Source organism: Protopterus annectens, chromosome 4.part0, assembly GCF_019279795.1.
Source record: "Protopterus annectens isolate FY-2018-M chromosome 4.part0, PAN1.0, whole genome shotgun sequence".
NCBI lineage: Eukaryota > Metazoa > Chordata > Ceratodontiformes > Protopteridae > Protopterus > Protopterus annectens.
This window is the reverse complement of record NC_056733.1, coordinates 1,629,288,603-1,629,308,852: the sequence shown is the minus strand read 5'-3', so window position 1 is coordinate 1,629,308,852 and position 20,250 is coordinate 1,629,288,603. Positions and strand designations below refer to the sequence as shown.

Genomic DNA, 20,250 nt, shown 5'->3' with positions numbered 1-20,250 from the left:
GGCTAGTGGTTGCCATTGACTCCCCATTAACATTCGCTCGTTGTTCAGTTCTGATATGCCCCATCCTGGCGTTCGTATTAATAATAGATCCACCACTGCGTTCTTCCTGGCCATGTCCGTTGCCGCTATTCAGCGCTGCAGCCCCCATTGTTGCCCCTTCAACGGGGCCGCTCCCGCTGTTCTGTACTCCCCTCTGGTTGAGTGTAACCGACTCCACTTGTTGCGATAAACGGTCGACTTTCTGGGTTAGGAGCTCAATAAGAACTGTAAGATTGCCATCACTCCTGTTCGGAGTGCTGCTCCGTAGGTCTTCATTCAACGAATTAGGGCTGCCTGGTTCCATAACACAAAGCACAAACTCAGAAATGTCCAAAGAAACCAACTGGCAAATGAAAATAAGGCTCCAGGCTCCTTCCTTCGTTAAAATTCAAAAAGTTTTAATTGCTTTAAGCGCGATCAGTAACAGTACACTTTTCGTCAGTAAATGATAAACCAACTTTTTCAGAAGCAAAACAGTGCTTAGCATAAGCACCAAGCTTAAATACTCACAAGTTCCCTAGTACACTGAAAGCCACCATTAATTAGGTAGTAAATAATAGTTTTCACCTGGTGGTAGTTGTCATGGTTACACTCCTTTGTAGGGCTAACTTTACAAGCAGCCGAGAACAAAACTAACTGTTCATATAGAGCCTTAATACTCTTTTCAGTTACCGGGTTTAAAAGTATTTAAACAGTGATGGTAAACAATGGTATTGGTATTAAGCAACGGACAAACCCTAACCATAGTAGATCAAATTCAAGCATATGCCAAAATAAATTTTCATACAAAAAACATGTTCCATTAAATAAAAATACACAAGTGTGCAAAACTTACTATTAAAACATTCAAACAAAACCACGCAAGTTCAGTCACAGAATGGATTTAAATAACACCCGTATATGGCACGGTTGTTGAAACTCACCTCAATAAAGGCGGACCCAACCCTGTGTTAATATGAAATACTTTTAAAAAGTGGTGTATCTGCTAAAATATTAAAGGTATCAAAACTGTTGTTAGGGGTTGAACCCTTCTAAGCCGGGTGCTAGCATTCAAACCCGTTCCACGTCAACCCCTTTGTCAGCCATTAAGTATAATAAAATACTCGCATGGCTGCACACATATCACCCCTAGTTTTAAGTGTAAATAGTTCTCATATTGCAAGTAAAAAATAATGGATAAAAATGATGAATAAAAATCGAGGGAATAAGAACCGGTTATGAAGTAGCCTGAGTAAACACGTCGCCCATAGTTCTGAGACAAGTAGTTCTCATGCTACCAAAAATATATATATAAAGTCAAGTTCAAGGCTGTCTGTGCAAATAATATCCCCCGTTTAAAGAAACTAAACCCACAATCAATGAGCCCAAACCTTAAGGTAACACATTATAGTCGTAGTACTTGGTCTTTCATACCTAATGGAAAGAAAGTAATTACTAGGTCGGTAATTCTGTATTTTATCTTTTATATATGTTATATATATATTGTGTTACATGGCCAAAACCTTTAGTGTGTTTAATAACTGTTTACAATTAGTTGTAGTTATGTCATTGAAAAAATGGGGTGTGCACATCCCACAAAAGTGAAATTAAATATAGGTTGAAGATTAAGAATCAAAAATTAAGAATTAAAAATGGAAGTACTAGCCTATTCCGTTGTTAATAGTTTCGCTCAACCACTTGTCAATAACTAATTTTAGTTGCACAACCAATTAGTAAATGACAACACAACCCCACCAAAGGCGTCAAGAGCCAATTCTCTCGGATTCCCACGAGCTCCCCCCATATATATATATATATATATATATATATATATTAGTCAATAGTGGCCTTTGAAAATTGACGTTAATCTCTCAATCCAATTTATCTTAATTTCTTTAAGGTTCCTTTCTTTCTTGCCAATATGGAATGCCCAACAGAATGTGCAGTACGCCATATATACCACATCCTTTGTTGAGCAGTTATGTTCAGAGGTCCTAGTATGTACTGTAAAAAAATGGCAACCAAAGTTCATTGGTATTCGCTATAAAAAGAACACTGGACATAGTACAGTTGTGTACATTTACCATAAATGTAGACTTTAAAGTGTATTCACTGTTGCAGTCATCACAAGTGGGTTATCCTGCCAGGGGTAGCCCTCATTCGGCCAGAATATCAGAGGCTTAGTATTTGTGCGTCGGGTGCTGTCACTCCAGGGCTGACGGTCAGGTAGTCAGTGGTATAAAATCAGGCAGCCGATGCCATTACATCAGTTTTTCTTCCCCAAATGTCAGGAGCCCCCAAATAGGGAGGTAGGTAATGATGGAAGACCACTACCAGTAGAAAGTAAATACCAAAAATCCCTACAAGGAGTGAGGAAGAGAGAGAGATAAAAGGGGTGGAAGGTGGGAAACCAGGACTGCAACAGTGAATACACTCAAACAAGTGTACACAACTGTACAATGTTTTGTGTTTCACTGTTGCAGTCATCACAGTTGGGTTGATTCCCACAGCTGAAAAGGGTGGAGGCAGTCAAAAAGACTGGGGGCTGGCAAGGATGCCCTGCAAGACTGAGGTTGCAAAGCCTGCCCTGGATTTGGAGAAGATAGGCAGGTGGTAATGATTGGTGAAGGTATTAACAGAACTCTATCTTGCAGCCTCCATGATGTCCCTGGTAAGGACACGTCTGAGAAAAGCTGCAGAGGTGGAGGTTGCCCTGGTGGAATGTGTCCTGACACCCTTAGGGGGCAGTTTCCCGTGGTATTTGTAGCAGTAACAGATAGTGTTCTATCCATTTGGAGACTGTTTGGATATGGCCTTCTCCTCTGTCACTGCTGCAAAGCTGACTAGAAATTGGCCAGTTTTCCTAAAAGATTTAGTCGTATCCAGGTAGAATCTGAGCTGTCTGTGCACATCTAGAGAATGCAGAGTCCTTTCCCCCTTGTTTTGTAGGTTAGGGAAAAAGGTGGGCAAATGAATAGATTGGTTGAGATCCACACTGGACATCACTTTAGGCAAGAAAATTGAGTTAGTCGTGAGGGAGACCCTGTCAGCATGAAAAATGATTAAGGGGTCTACTGCCTTGAGTGCTTGTAGCTCTGAAGCTCTTCTAGCTGAAGTGATGGCCAGAAGCAAGGCTGTTTCCCAAGAGAGGAATTTTAACTCTGCTGAAGCTGCAAGCTTAAAGGGGGGTAAGTGTGAGCTTTTCCAACACAAAGTTAAGGTCCCAAGCTGGGGTAGAAGCTCTTCTGGGTGGCCTTAAATTGTTAGCCCCCTCTTAGGAACTGCCTGATGAGAGGGTGAGAAGAGAGAGGTGGCTCTGTGCTGTAATGAGCACAAATGGCAAAGGCATGAATTTTAATAGAAGAGAAGGATAGTCCCCTGTGTAGTAGGTCTGCTAGGTAATCCAGGATGCTAGGTAGGGAGGGCTGTGCTGTTTCAGCTCCTTTAGTCTGGATCCAGGTGCAATACCTTTTTCCACTTGTCAGCATTTGATTTTCTAGTGCTGGGCCGTCTGGCCTCACATATAACATCCAGGACTTGCTTGTTTAGACTGGCAACTGAAGAGGTCTAAGAATAAGCCAGGTTGCCAAATTCAGGGTCTGCAATTGTGGATGCATGAATTCCCCGTTCTGCTGGGTTAGGAGAGTTGGGATCTGAGGTAGGTGCTATGGTGGCAGGGATGACACCCTGCGCAGCAGTGGGTACCAATGCAGGCGTGGCCAGTCTGGGGCAATCAAGACTGCTCTTGGTTTTTCCCCCTTATTTTGAGTAGTACTCTTAAAAGTAGAGGTAGAGGGGGAAATGCATAGCTCGAGAGGTTTACCCATTGGAAGGATAGAGCATACACTTTCCAGGCCTTGCTGTGAGGTTCCCTGATGCTGAATTTGCTGAGCTGGTGATTGCTGCAGGAAGCAAAGAGGTCCACCTTCGGGTTTGCCCCATTTGTGGGTTACAAGTTTGAAGGTGCTGTGGTCTAGCTGCAACTCGTGTGGGTCTAGCAGGTTTCTACTTAAGTTGTCTGCCACAGAGTTTTGGGAGCCTGGCAGGAACTGCACTAGCAGGTGAATTTGCACAGCTGAAGCAGTGTGCCAAAGGGTCATGGCGAGCCTGCACAGGGGATAAGAGTAAGTTCCTCCCCGCTTGTTGATGTACCACATCACTGTGGTGTTGTCTGTTTTGATCAGTAGAGGCCCCGTGGAGAGTAGGGGGTCTGGAAAGCTGTCAAGGCATGTTGAACAGCTAGCATCTCTTTTTGGTTGATGTGCAGATGTATTTGATTTGGCGCCAATGGCCCTGAATGCACCTGCCATCCAGGTGTGCACTCTAGGCATAGTCTGGGCAGCGTGGGGTTGTGAGAAGGGAAGACCCTTGCTGTGGTTGCATTCCGCTGCCCACCAAAGAAAATCTTTCCTCATGGTATCATAGGTACGATAGTTTCCAGGTCCTGAGAGTGTTGACACCAAAGGCTTTTTAGGTACCACTGAAGTTTCCTCATATGTAGTCTGGCATTCAGAATGAGTAGAAAGCAGGACGCCATGAATCCTAGAGCTTGCAGGATTTTCCTTGTGGATAACTGGGTTCTGGTGGCTAATTGTGAAAAGTAGCCTGTCAGATAGGCTTGTTTTTCTGGAATAAGGAATGCCATCTGGGATGCTGTGTCCAGGCTTGCTCCCAGGAATACAATTTGAGTGGGTACTACCCTTTGGATTTCTTTTTGTTTACAGTGTACACCAGAGAGGTCAGTAGGTGCTTTATAAAGGTAAGATGCTGTAATAGCTTTTCCTGTCTGCCTGAGTCAGGCAGTAGTCTAAGTAGGGGTAAAGTTGAATATTCCTTTGTCTGCAAAAAGCAATGGCTGGAGCCAGGCATTTTGTAAAAACTCTGGGAGCAGTGGATAAGCCAAAAAGAAGTGAAGAAACCTGAAAGTGCATAGTTCCTGCTCTGAAGCGTATATATTTCCCTGCAGGAAGCACTGATTGGGATGTGTAGCTGGACCTTTTAGGTCTAGGGTGGCTAACCAAACATCTTTGGATAGCATAGGAAGAAGCTGCTGGAGGGTGAGCATTCTGAATTTTGGTATCACCAGGAAGGTGTTTAGAATTGATAGATCGAGGATTGGGCTCCAGGTGCCCTCTTTTCTGGGTATCAAGAAAAGCCTGGAATAGAAACCTTGGCCTATCTGGTCTGCAGGAACAGGCTGTATTGCCCTCATGGAGAGCAGGCAATGGACTTGATTTTGTACCTTTGCCCACTGGTTTTGAGTACGATCTGGGAATCCTTTTGGGGTTGAGTGTGGAAATAAAATCTGTATCCCTGGGGCACTATGTTGAGAAGTCATTGGTGATAAAGGCCCAGTTTTTTGGCAAGGGAGGACAGTTTTCCTACTAGGGACACAAGCAGGTGGGCAGAGGTAAGTGGTGGAGGTGTAAAGTCATTGTGAGTTCTTTCCATAAGGGGGTGGCTTAGCACTCCCTGTTTTTGAAGTGGAGGAACTCCATTGCTTACATCTCTGCATTTCCTGGGACTGCTGTCTGGGGAGTCCGCTTCCCCTAGGTCTTGTCTGAGCTGGACTTGAGTGGGCCGGAAAGGACCAGTGCTTGGAGGCTGGACCTTAAAGAAACCTGTCTGCATAGATTTAGCTTTTTCTTCCATCTTTTTTAAGACCTCTTCTGCCTTGGTGACAAATTGTCTTTGTTCAGTGGTGCATCCAATAGTTTAACATGGTCTGGAAAGGTCTTTCCTTAAGCCAAGCATGTAAAGTACAAAACCTGTGACTGCTGCCCTGCAGGATGCTTACAGGGCGTCAAAGCCACATTGCAAGGTGTGTTGTCTAGTAGCTTGGCTTGCAGAATGCATAAGCTCCTGGAATTCTTTATTTTCTGCACAAGCCGTAAAGGTAGATATTTTTTGTTTGAGTTCCATAGTATGTTGCTGGTATTTCAGCATGCAGAACTGACTATTTGTGCTCTAATAGCAAGAGTTGCAGAGGTACATACTTTTTTACTCCATCTGTCTAAAGCTCAAGAATCCTTGTCCGAGGGGGTGGGATTCTTAGCTGTTGTTGCTTTTATTGCTTTAGGTCCTTGGGAGATGTCCCCTGGGTCAGCAGTAGGATTCTTGAAAAGAAATTTGTGAGAGTTGGGGACTCAAATACCTGTCAGGCTTCCTGGGAGCAGGAGGAAGGGTGTCCGAGTTAAACTGGATTCCATAAAAACATCATCCACAATATCCAGGACATGAGGAATGGCTAAAGTTCTGTGCTGTGGTAAATCTAAGAATTCCCCGAGTCTCTTTTTGGATTCAGGATAGTCCTGACACTGTCATTGGAAATGCTCCCTTAAAATATGCAGGGTTTCACCAAATGAAAAATCCTCCGGAGGAGAGGCAGAAACAATGGATTCCTCTGCATTTGAATCCTCATAAGCAGACCAGGCTTGCATTTCTACATATTCAAAACCTCAGTCATTGGACTCCTGGTCAGATAAAACTGCTGGGGACAAGTCTCTTTCTTTTGGAAGGGGTAGGCTGGCTTCCCCTAATAAGCAAGATAAGGTCTTCTACCATTTTAAGCATTTGAGATTGAGGCATGGAAGCAGCTGCTTGAGCTTGGGTCATTTTTTAGGCATAGTTCGCACCCTGGGCTTTAGAAACTCGGTAGTTTTACAAAGAACTGAAGATGCGAAAGAAGTCGGTTTGTGTCGAGTATCGGTAGTGCGAAGAACTTCCTCGGAAGCCGGTGCTTGCTCAGTGGCTCCAGACCCATCCAAGGTAGAGACATCCACAGTATCTTTAGTCAAAGAAGAGTCTCGCGGCATACGAATGGGTCTCGGTAGCGGCCTGTGCATCCCCAGAAGCGAGCATTAGGGGCTGAGAAAGCACCTCACTGGAGGACTGAACAACTGGCGACTAGCTTAACGTAAGCATCATCGGCAGTTTTGGACCTGTGCGGTCTGTCACTGTCTTTATCCTTGCGCTTTTTCAGAAGATTGGTAGATGGATGGCTTACCAAAGCCATTTCAGAATACATAGAGAGCAAAAATATTTAACTACAATAAGGGCCAGATAACGTACATTTCTGGTGCTTAACAAAAGCACAAAGCTGACAGCAAGGCACGTCGTGGTCTGGGCCTAAACAGGTGACTTAGTAAGAATGAAAATCTCAGTGTGGTATTTGCTTTCCACATGAGACACTGTTGACTTTTTCTGACATCGGTTAGAGCAAGAAAAAAGGATCCCCAACGAGGTACTTGGCTGTTGAAGACTAACCATTTCGGAAATGAAAACTCAGGTAGCGGCCGACAAGCACTCGTGCAAACTGCTTCTGCTTCGGGCTCCACGGCAAGAAAGACTGATGTAATGGTGTCAGCTTTCTGATTTTATACCACTGATGACCAGACGTCAATCCTGCAGCGACAGCAACTGACGCATAAATACTAAGCCTCTGGTATTCGGGCAGACTGAGGGCTACCCCTGGCAGGATAACTTAAGTGTGATGACTGCAACAGTGAAACACTAAGAACATCTCCATTTAAATTTATTTATTTTTTTTTATTTAACATTTGTTGACCGGGAATGTCCGACTAGGTTCCACAGAGCCTGTTTTCAGCGGAGGCCCGGGGAGAAATGCTCCAGATGCATGTCTTTGGAATGTGGGAGGAAACTGGAGTACCCGGAGGAAACCCACGCGAACACAGGGAGAACATGCAAACTCCACACAGAAGGCACCCCAGCCGAGAATCGAATCGGAGAACCTCTTGCTGTGAGGCGACAACGTTAACCGCTGCACCACTGTGCCGCTCAAAGAAATGTCCCCTCAGTCACTCATTCATTCACCCTACTTGGTTGCTCTTTCAAAAATCTTTCAAATTCCTCCTAAAGCTAAATTTTAATGGCCTGTCAAAAACCTCTAACTTATTTGATATACTGCCAACAAGTTCCCAATATTTGTCTAATTTTTCCGGATAGTTTCCATATCCTTGTTATAGGTCACCACTAAATGTTAATTACCTTCTTCCCACTACTTACCATCTACCTATCAATGACGGGATTTCCCCTCATCGACATGTTCAAAAGGGATATCTATTCTCCCATCCCTTTAATAACCAATTTTTAAGAGTTTTTACCGCAGAATCTCAATAAATTCTAGTTCTTTTATTAAATCTTTGTTAAATGTCATATGGGCTGCCAGTACCATCTGTCCTTTTACAATTTTTTTTTTGTATAAATGGGTGATTACTTACTCTGAAAGTTAGGATATGAATTCAAAAAACATCCTTTCCTATAAACTTGAGACATCTCTTATTTGTTATATCCTAACACTCGTATCCAAATAATGTAATTTTGTCTTTAATTTCATGTGTAAAATACATTTTAGCATCACCAAGCATTTCTTCAGACTGAATACATTTAGCATCACCAAGCATTACTTCAGACCGAAAAACATAAAATTACTTAGTTCAATTATATGCTTTAAACACACACATACCCTGGAATCCTCCTGAACTATAGGAGCTGGGTCAGCAGGTGTTGGTGAAGGACACCTTTCCACAGGTTCTTCAAGAGGAGGTTCTTCTGAAACAATTTCCACTTTTTCCTCCTGTACTACAGGTTCTGGATCTGGTTCTTGCTCCGGTTCTGGTTCTTGCTCTGGTTCAACAACCTGGTCATCCAAGTGTTCATCTGTTTCATTGCTGTTAAAACATGAATTTTGAATCTCATAAGAAAGGTTACATACTAAGAATATAGGTCAACCTCATTAGCTAGTCTACAAAGAGGACCGTTCCCAGCAAGTCTTTTAGTTGGGTTTCCCTTTCCACTAACATAGATCAATTTCTGGAATTTCCAGCACTCAGGGATGGCTACCCATTGACAAGCTGATGGACATCACAACCACAAAAACACACTAGCCCTGCTCACATGCCAAAATGACAATGCTGCTAGTAAGCGTCCATGTTCAAAATTAATTAGGTAATATAACAGTCTCCAAAGGAACCACAGCAGGGTATTCCAGATCCAGGGTGGCTCTTATGTAATTCAGTTGATCAACACAAAATGTGAACCTTCCCTGATGGGATCTAGAGTCGGGCTGAAGCTCAGGCAGTGAAATCACTACAGCAGCAAGAGAGAGAACTATTCCAGAGCTGGCTAAAAGACTGAGTAAAGGGTTAACACCTAAGCAAGCCCTAATCCGTAGATGCTGATGGGAACAAAATGGTTCTAACTGAAGCTGACAGTGAAGCACAGACAGCCACACTCCTAAACAAGGCAGCGGCTGACAAAACAAAGGGTTCTGGACGACCATTCTTCACCTTAAGTCGATCAAACACCACTCTCAAGACCATCAGCTCAACCAACCCAAATCTGGACTCTTCTGGTGCACACTCCTTAATAGACACACTACTTGGAGGATCCATCACTCCTCCCAGCACTCAACCACTGTAAGAAAGCAGGGGAAAGGATCTGTCCAAGGATTGATATACTTCCTCAGAATGACAGAGGACAGGCATCCCTTTCCAAAAGGGTGGAGGAGAGAGAAAACACGCTGAAAGGCCAGAGAACAAGGGTACTTGTCTACATATGAAGTATTAACTGCTTGAACCAAGGGACTCGACTGCAGAAAAGTAAGTCTGTCTTACAAGTTCAGAGCTTCTTAATGGGTGAGATCTCCAGTACAAGACAAAGAGCAGTTTTGCTCAAGGGAGTGACTGCTGTAACAGCCAGAGCAGAACTCTAATCCCACACTCTACCAAGAACCAAAGACAAATGAGCTGGTTCTGCACTGAAATTAAGACCTAGCAGATATACAGAACCTCTCTGATGCCCACATAGTTAGACCATGGAAATATCAAGAACCAATCAGATCATCTCAATGGGGAATCCATGGGGGATAAGCAAAAAAATTCCCACATCTGACCAGAAATCCCAGGCAGAGGAGCCCAATGCCACAGTAAAAGGAAGAGAATAATGATTCTCAACCTATCAGGCTTAGACCACAAATGTTGCAACAAAAAGGTTAAGTAGTTCGTTAAAGTCAACCCACACCAAGTGGAGTCGTGCAAGTAAACTTGCCATAACAGACATTTGAATAATCAAGCTGCAGCAGCCTAAGTTGTACGGGTTATATCCTGCACAGGATACAACAGCCAACCAGCTTCCAAAGCTAGAGTCCCCTTCCATACAGCCAAGCAGTTAGTGAGCACCATCTAAGCATACTAAATACAGCTCGGGCACCAGGACCTTCACAGCTTGTCAACAAGAGAGAGTGGCTGAGCCCTGAGACTACATTGCTAGGAACAAAATAAAAATAAAATGTTCACATTATGGCATAAAAAATGCACACAAAAAAGCAGGGTGGGAGGGGATGGCTAGTGGCAATGATCATTCAGACATCTACTGTTATGGTACATTTACTTGCATAACTGTACCATGTTCTTCATGTTGATCACTGCTGCAGTAGCCCAAGCTATATGCATATACTGTCACAGCTTAGAAATGGAGGGGGAAGAAGGGTCCAGAAGCCCCAACAGAATAGTCCTAGCAAAGCCTGACCTAGATCTGGAGAAGGAATTTAACTTGTAATGCTTTGTAAAAGTATGCACAGAAAACAAAAATGCTGCTTTCAGAATACTTGAGAATCTTACGTTTTCTGAAAAGCGATACATGATGCCAAGGCTCACAATAGCAGAATGTACCTTGTGCCTGGCTGGAAAAGTTTTGCTGTGGTGGGAACAAAAGGAAAGAGAAAGAATAGTTGTGTAAAATCTTACACAAACGATAGATGTCCTCTATGTTGCAGTATTCTTAACATGAAAAATGTTTGTAGCAGGTGACCCAATGTCAGCCAGTAAACAAAAATCTTTCACTACTGTAGGATGCGTGTTATGTCACATGTAGGCTGCTGTCATAAGTCAGCCATAACACAAGCATTTACCGGAGAACTGAATGCCCCAGGAGGAGCCAGCCTAAGGAAAGTAAGCCATGACTACCCAAAGAAAGGAATCGAACCATCAAGGGGAATGAGGGATGGATTGGAATACTGCAACACAGAAGAGAAATACATCTACTGTGATGGATAAGACTTCACACAATTATTCTATGACCTCCTATTCATCTGTTGCAGTACTCTTAACAGGAGGGAGAATACAAAAGCTCATGAAGTGTGGAGGAAAAGGCAGAAAAGCTTTCCAGGAACAGTACAGTTGTGTAAACTTACCATAAATGTAGATGTTAGAGTGTATTCATTGTTGCAATCATTACATTTGGGAAATCTGCTGGCAGGTTGCCCTCAGTTGGCCTGATTAACAAAGTCTTGGGTCTTGTGTTGGTTGCTGTCCCTTCTTCCATGACGTCAGGTCGTCAGGGGTATAAAACAAGCAGCCGATGCCATTACATCAGTTTTTCTTGCCCCAGATGTCAGGTACCCCCCTAATGGGGAGCAAACAAACATAAAAACACAAAGGTATACCTCCAGGAAAAAGCAAATACACCAAAAAGGCTTTTAAGCATAGTAAAGGAAAGTAGAGGTATAGCCAGAAAAAAAGTTAGGGGGCTGGAGGGAGGGTAACCAGGACTGCAACAGTGAATACACTAACATCTACATTTATGGTAAGTGTACACAACTGTACTATGTTCGTGTTTCGCTGTTGGCAGTCATTACATTTGGGTAGATTTCCAAAGCTATGGTTAGGAGGAGGAGTTTATACAGCATTAGGGCCAGATATAAGGCCCTGCAAGACAGCAGTGGCAAAGCCAGCTCTAGATTTCGAGAAAATTGGTAAATGATAATGCTTGGTGAAGCTATGTACAGAGCTCCAGGTAGCAGCTTCTAGGGTGTCCCTGGTAGGAACACCTCTGAGAAAGGCTGCAGAAGTAGATGCAGCCCTGGTGCAGTGAGATCTGATCCCCCGGGGGATAGGTTTTCCATGGTGCTTATAGCACAAATGAATGCAATGGCTTATCCATTTAGAAATTGTTTTGAAATAGCCTTCCCCTCTGACCCAGCGGCAAATGCTACCAGCAGTTCAGATTTTCTTCGAGATTTAGTCCTGTCCAAGTAGAATCTAAGTTGTCTGTGCACATCCAAGGAATGCAGAATTCATTCCCCTTTGTTCTGTGGGTTGGGAAAGAAAGTTGGCAAATGAATGGACTGATTAAGAGCCACACTGGATACCACCTTGGGCATGAAGGATGGATTGGTTCTGAGAGATACCCTGTCCGCATGAAAGATGATGAAAAGCTCCACTGCCATAAAGGCCAGTAATTCAGATATCCGTCTAGCTGAAATGATTGCTAAAAGGAAGGCTGCTTTCAAAGAAAGAAATTTTAAGTCTGCTGTAGCAGCTGGCTCGAAAGGAGGTAGAGTGAGTTTCTCCAAAACAAAGTGAAGATCCCAGGCAGGGGTTGGAGCTCTCCTGGGTGGTCTCAAGTGTTTTGCCCCTCTGAAATACTGCTTAAGCAGAGGATGAGAGAAGAGGGGTGGGATCTGTTATGAGCTGAAACAGCGGAGGCGTGGATTTTAATGGAAGAAAAAGACAGGTCCTTGTGAACCATCTCAGTTAAATATTGCAAACTCTGAGGTAAATTGGGCGCTGCTGTGCTCATCCGTTGAGACTGGTTCCAGGCACAGAATCCTTTCCATTCATCAGCGTAAGATTTTCTAGTACTAGGTCTCCTTGCCTCCAAGAGGACATCCATCACAGATTTGCTGAGGGATAAGGGTGATTTTAAGTGATTAGCCATGCTGCAAGGTTCAATGTTGGAAGCTGAGGGTGCAGAATTTTTCTCCTGCTGAGACAGCAGAGAAGGTGTCTGAGGCAGGTGCCATGGAGATAATTGCGACACTGCGCAGGAGGGGGTACCAGTGTTGGCGCGGCCAGTCTGGAGCAATCAAGATCATCCTTGGTTTGTACTGTTTGACTTTTAGAACTTTGGAGAGCAGAGGAAGTGGGGGGGGGGGGCGTAGACTGATAGGTGAAGGACAGAGCATTCACTTTCCAGGCTTGTTTGTGGGGAGTCCTTGTGCAAAACTTCTCCAACTGGTAGTTCTGGGGGGAGGCAAATAATCTATGTCTGGGCTCCCCCACTCGCTTGTTAACATGTTGAAAATCCTTGGTTCCAGTTTCTACTCGTGTAGGTCCATGAGGTTTCTGCTTAGTCCGTCTACCAATGTATTTAATTTTCCTGGCAGGAATTGAGCTTGTAGGTGCACTTGGAAGCTCAAGGCTCTGTTCCACAATGCCATGGCTAGTCTACAGAGGGAGTAGGAATGTGTACCCCCCTGCTTGTTTATGTACCACATAACTGTGGTGTTGTCTGTCTTTACCATTAGCTGTCCTGGAAGAATGTAGTCCTTGAAGGCTGTCAGAGCATTCTGTACAGCTAACATTTCTTTTTGATTGATATGTAGGTGCATTAGATTTGGGCTCCATTTGCCCTTAATGCACTTCCCTGCCAAGTGAGCCCCCCATGCATAGTCTGATGCATCTGTAGTTAGGGTTTGGGCGGCAGGAGATGGCGTGAATGGTAGTCCCTTGATTTGGTGGCAGGCCTCTGCCCACCATAGGAACTCCAGGCATAGGCAAGGTATGATAGGAATCATTGTTTCCAGGCTGTGATAATGTTGACTCCCATAGACTTTTTAGATACCACTGTAGTTTCCTCATATGCAGTCTTGCATATGGAATTAGAAGAATGCAGTAGGCCATGAACTCCAAGGCTTGCGATATTTGTCTTGCAGATAGCAGGGTTCTTGTGGCCACTTGTTTGAAGTAGGTTACCAAATGAATTTGCTTTTCTGGCATGAGGAAAGCCATCTGGGCAGTTGTATTCAAGCTAGCACCCAGGAATGCAATTTGTTGACAGGATGCTAGTTGTGATTTTTTTTCGTTTATGGTGTACCCCAGACAAGTTAGAACCCTTTTTACAAATGCCAGGTGATTTAAAGGTATGCCCTGGTTTTCTGCCTGAATTAGACAATCGTCCAGGTATGGATATATTTGAATATTTCTTTGCCTGCAAAATGCAATAACTGGAGCCAGGCACTTTGTGAATACCCTGGGGGCAGTAGACAAGCCAAAGGGCAGTGCAGAGAACTGATAATGCGAGTAGCCTGCTTTGAAGCGTAGATATCTTCTGCAAAATTCCCTGGTTGGGATGTGCAGGTATGCTTCTTTTAAATCTAGTGTTGCCAACCAGGCGTCTTTGCCTAGCATAGGAAGTAATTGGTGAAGAGTCAGCACCTTGAATTTTGGAATGTCCAGAAAGGTGTTTAGAGTAGACAGGTCCAGGATTGGATGCCATGATTTGTCTTTTCTGGGTACCAGAAAAAGCCCGGAGTAGAAACCTTGTCCCTTTTCCTCTTCTGGTAACATCTGAATAGCCCCCATGCAAAAGAGGGGAAAGTACTTGTTTCTGAGCCTCTGCCCACTGATTTGGGGGCAGGTCTGGGGTGTTGGCAACATGTGGAAATGAAATCTTTATCCCCGGGACACTATTTAAAACCCATTTGTCCTGGGTTATGAGTTCCCAGTTCTTTGCCTGAAGAGCAATGCCCCCCCCCCCCCCAAATGCGTGGGTCAAATGATAAGTGCTTGGGAATTTTAAAAGGAAGTCATTGAGACTGTTTACCAAAGGGGGGGGTGTCTTATTTCCAGATTTGGAAGTGGAGGCCCCCACTGCTTAGTTCTGAGAGTCCCCTGGGACTGATACCTAGGGTTTTCCGCTGTGTCTGGGTTTGGCTTGAGAGGACCTGAAAGGGACTGGAAAGGACCAATTCTTAGTAGGCCAGTGCCAACTAAATCCTGGAGGTTGCACTTGTAAAAAATATTTTAACAGTTTGCATAGATTTAGCTTTATCTTCCATCTTTTTAAGAACTTCTTCAGCCTTGTTGCTAAACAGGCGGTCCTGAGTTAAAGGAGCATCCAACAATTTAAGCTTTAACATGATCAGGCAAGGATTGCTCCTTAAGCCAAGCATGCCTTCTAAGTACAGACCCAGTAACAGCAGCCGTGCAAGAGGCCTCTAAGGAATCAAAACCACATTGCAAAGTATGTTTTCCAACTTGTTCAGCAGAATGCATTAAATCCTGTAAATCTTTATTTCCCACACAGTCAGGAATCAACATAATATTCTGTTTAAGCAATCCAATAATATGCTGTTGATATTTTAACATATAAAATTTGCAGTTTAAAGCTCTGACTGCCAAGGTTGCAGAAGTATAAACCTTTTTACCCAATTTGTCTAGCCCCCCTGGAGTCTCTATCAGAAGGGGTAGGATTTTTGGCAGTAGAAGCCTCAATGCCCTTGGGCCCATGAGAAATAGTTTCTGGATCTGCAACAGGATTTTTGAAAAGGAACTTGTGGGACTCAGGAACCCTGTAGTATCTGTCAGGTTTACTAGGAGCCGGAGTCAGGGAATCAGGGGGGCAAACTGGACTCAAACACATCAACAATGTCTAGTAAAGGAGGTATAGCTAAAGGCCTATGCTGAGGTAGAAGGAAATCCCTAAGCCTCTTTTTTGAATCAGAAAATTCATGGCTTTCCCAGTGGAAATGCTCCCTTAAAGCATGTAAAGTTTCCCCAAAAGAAAAATCCTCAGGAGGGAGAGCAGAGGGAATGGAATCCTCTGCATCAGAATCCTCATACGTAAGAATGGACAAATCCAGGTCATCAGAAGAGTCAGAAGAATCTCAAGCTCAGCCCTACGCCTCTTAGAGGGGGGGGGGATTGACTACCCCTGGATTAGAGTAATTAGATCTTCAGCCATTTTTATCATTTTTTAGGCATAGGGGCCTGAGCATGTGGCCTAGGCATTGGTTTTTTAGACATGGATCGAGATTTAGGCCTTAGTAATGAAAGTGGAATAGATTTAATATGCAAGTCTGTAGACCTGAATACACCCTCAGAAGCTGGTGCCTGCACAGCGGCTCCGGACCCATCCAAGCAAGAGACATCTGTGGGTTCCATAGTTGAAGTATCTCGTGGCATACCGGACTCCGAATGGGTCTCAGTAGTGGCCTGGAAATCAGAAGTAGTGGGTATCAGGGGCTGAGAAAGCACCTCACTGAGTACCGGCGAACTGGCGACTGGCTTAGAAGTTTCATCTGCAGTTTTGGACCTCGACAGCCTCTGTCTTTATCTTTGTGCTTTTTCGGAATCCTGGTAGTCGGATGGCTAACTGACGACATTTCTGGATAATTAAACAGAGAACTGAAATATTTAAAGGCAAAAATATACTGACGACGGATAGTGCGCTGATTAAATAAAGCACAAAACTGACAGCAATGTATGTCGTGGTCAGGGCCTAGGCAAGGAATACAGTACGAATGAAAATCTCTATGAAGTATTTGCTTTCCACAAGTAATGCAATTATTAACTTTTACTGACATCGGTAAGGAGCAAAAAAGATTCCCCAACGGGGTACTTACCTTTAAGTTGAATACTTAAGTTCTGAAACTCTAAAATGAAAATTTCAGGAGTCGGCCGACCGGCACTTGCGAACTGCTTCTGCTTCGGGTACCGCACAGCAAGAAAGACTGATGTAATGGGGTCGGCTGCATGTTTCATACCCCTGACGACCTGACATCATGGAAGAAGGGACAGCAACCGACACAGGACCCAAGACTTTGTTAATCAAGCCGACTGAGGGCAACCTGCCAGCAGATTACCCAAATGTAATGACTGCAACAGTGAAACATGAAGAACATCCACAGAGTCGGGCCCTGGCAAACCCCGCTCTGAATCTGGAAATGCCATCCAATCTGTAGTGTTAAGTGAAGGTATGTACAGAAAGTCCATTTAGCTGCAGTGTCCAATCCCGTGAAGAGGGCCTCTGACTAGGCTGCAGCACTAGTGGAATAGTCTTACAGAAAAAGTTATATTCTTACCACAACGTTCCATCTGTGTTGTTCATCTTCGTTCATTACTGATGGGTGTCTGTTACGACCTCAGAACAGCTGCAGCCTTATAACAAGCTCGTGCCAGCCAAAAAACTCTTGAGCTAAGCTTTACCCATAGTGCCCCTCTCCCTATTATCCCACATCTCGTTTTCCACGTAGATATCAAGACGCGAGGTAACTTGTGGTGACTGCTCTTGGCTAAATGCAAGAGAAGGGGAAACCAATGTAGTCTTGGCTAAAAGGGGGTCAAACAGAAAGATTTTTGGTTTGTCCTGCTGAATTCTGAACAGAACTATTGGGATGACTGGAAGGGGAACAGATGCATACAGAAACATCTCCGTCCAAGAGAAAGGGTGTCCACCTTCCAGACTAGAGGGTGACTGACTCCAGCACAAAACTGTGGAAGTTGTCTGTTCATAGAGGAAGCAAAAAGAGATATACTTGAGGAATATGCCACTGATGGACAATGTCCAGAAACACAGCCCTTTGAAGCATCTATTCGCGGGACTGTTACGAAGCTGTTCAAGGTGTCTGCCACACACTTTTTGTTGGACGGGACGTACGCTGCCTGGAGCATCACCCTGCACTGGGCTGCCAGCTCTCAAACCTGGAGTGCTAGCTGCCATAACAAATAGGATTTGGTTCCCATCTGCTTGAACACATACCAGAGGACCGCCACATTGTCTAAACAGTTTTATAGGTCTTGGGAGAAAGAGGATAAAAGGTTTGAATGGTTAGCAGCAGGGCCCTCATCTCCCTTACACTGATGTGTTCCCTTTGCTGAGAGGGGGACCATATCCCTTGGACTTTCAATTTTCCGAAAGCTGCCCCCGTCTTATGTCTAGCATTTGTGAACAGCTTTTGGACTGGAGGGTAGGGGATCCAAGGACAGTCCTGGGTTGAGACACTTGTTGGATCCATCACTTAAGTTCCGCTTTTAGGCTTCCAATTCCTCTAATCCCCTGTCCATAAGATGTGAATACGACATCCAGACTTTAGAAACCACTGGAGTTTGCGCACATGAAGTTTTTCCAGAGGAAGCATTGGAAAAGTGCATGCCATGAAACCCAAAACCCTGAGGAACTCCCTGGCTGAAGAGGCAAAAGGTTGCTGAAGTAGGACTTGAGGCCCAGTGCCTGAAGAGAAAGACACTCATGAGGTTTGTTTGAATCCTGCACCCCAGGAAGATGTGATCGTGAGAGGGGCACAGAATGGATTTTTTGTCATTTATGACAAAACCCAGGCATTGCAAAAGAGAAACGGCAAAAAAGAACATTTTACTCAGTATCTCTTTGCAAGTTGTCAAACAGGAGATAGTTGAGGTAAGGGAAAACATGGATGCCCTGAAGCCTGCAATAGTCAGTCACAGAAGCTAGATATTTTGTAAAAACCATCAGTGCGATAGAAAGTCCAAAGGGTAAGGCAGAGGAAGAACAGTTGTGTGCACTTACCATAAATGTAGATGTTTGAGTGTATTCACTGTTGCATTCATCACACTTGGGTTATCTGCCTGAAGGTAGCCCTCAGTCGGCCCGAACACCAGAGTCTTGAGATTTCTGCACCGGATGCTGTCGCCTCTTCCATGACGTCAAGGGGTATAAAACATGCAGCCAATGCCATTACGTCGGTTTTTCCTGCCCCAAATGTCAGGAGCCCCCAAAATAGGAAGCTATTACATGGTGTGGAACACCTCCAGGAAAAAGTAAATATCCCTGCCGTAAAAGATGGCCATAAAGATGATAGGTAGAAAGGACAGAGAAAGCCAGGGGGCTGGAGGGAGGGAAACCAGGACTGCAACAGTGAATACATTTTAACATCTACATTTATGGTAAGTGTACACAAAGTACAGTTTTGTACCTACCATAAATGTAGATGTTAGAGTGTTCACCCTGCTACAGTCATCACACTTGGGTTATCCTGCCATCAGGCGGTCCGGCAGTCGGTCCAACGTCGGTTGCTGTCGCTTCTTCCCTGACGTCAGTGCGCCAGGGGTATACAAGAGGCATCCAACGCCATTTTCTTCAGTTTTTCTTGCCCAAGATGTCAGGTGCCCCCAATAGGTAGGCAAAATATATATAATATATATATATATATATATATATATATATATATATATATATATATATACACACACATACACACATGGCTATATAAAAATCAAACAAAACCCTTACGCACAAGCAAATACACCACAGAGGTAGTATAGGATAATGTGGTAGAGAAGTTCAGCTAGTTCAGAGGGGATGGAGGGAGGGTAACCTGGACTGCAGCAGGGTGAACACTTGAACATCTACATTTATGGTAGATACAAAACTGTACTATGTTCATCATGTTACCCTGCTGCAGTCATCACACTTGGGTTGAATCCCAAAGCTAAGGATGGGAGGTGGAGTCGAACAGGGTTAAAAGAAGCTAGTAGGCTCTGCAAAACTGCATTGGCAAAACCAGCTCTAGTCTTAGAGTATAGAGGCAAGTGATGGTTTTTGGTGAAGGTGTGCACTGAACTCCAAGTAGCAGCTTCCAGAATATTCTTGGTTGGCACTCCCCTGAGAAAGGCTGCTGATGAAGCTGTAGCCCTGGTGGAGTGGGACCTAATGTTAGCAGGTACTGGTTTCCTATGATGTGTGTAGCAGAAACGTATGCAATGCCCTATACATTTTGAAATGGTCTGTTTTGAGATGGCTTTTCCTTGTGATCCTGTAGCATAGGCTACAAAAAGCTGGTCAGTTTTTTCTGAAAGCCTTAGTTTTACCCAAGTAGTAACGTAATTGCCTGTGAATGTCCAAAGACTGCAGGAGTCTTTCTCCTTTGTTCTGGGGATATGGGAATAAGGTGGGCAAGTGAATGGTTTGGTTTAGGGCCACACTGGATACCACCTTTGGCATAAAGGAAGGATTACTTTCTAGAGACTGTCTTGATGAAAAATTATGAAAGGTTCCACTGCCATTAGTGCCTGTAGCTCTGAGACTCTTCTAGCTGAGGTTATTGCTAGTAGTAGGGCAGTTTCCCATGAAAGAAATTTTAAATCAGATGAAAAAGCTGGTTCAAAGGGTGGCAGTGTAAGCATTTCCAGAACAAAGTTGAGATCCCAAGTAGGTGTTGGAGCTCTCCTTGGCAGTCTTAAGTTCTTAGCTCCTCTGAGGAAATGTCTTAGGAGTGGATGTGAAAATAAAGGAGGATCCGTGCTGTAATGAGCTGAAATTGCTGAGGCGTGGATCTTAATAGATGAAAAGGAAAGTCCTTTGTGTAACATCTCAGTTAAATATTGTAGAATCTGAGGGATGTTTGGATCAAGGGGGTTTAGGCCTTTAGCTTGGTTCCAGGCGCAACATATT

At 44.1% G+C, this 20,250-nt stretch overlaps 1 protein-coding gene across 1 annotated transcript in view; it reads right to left on the bottom strand.

The window, feature by feature from the left end:
• G3BP1 (G3BP stress granule assembly factor 1) overlaps nt 1–20,250 on the bottom strand; it is a gene marked incomplete in the record, with an annotated part of 1,274,318 nt that overhangs the window by 924,170 nt on the left and 329,898 nt on the right. The window contains 1 exon segment of the mRNA XM_044069418.1: nt 8,504–8,708. Coding sequence (XP_043925353.1) covers nt 8,504–8,708 — 205 coding nt within the window.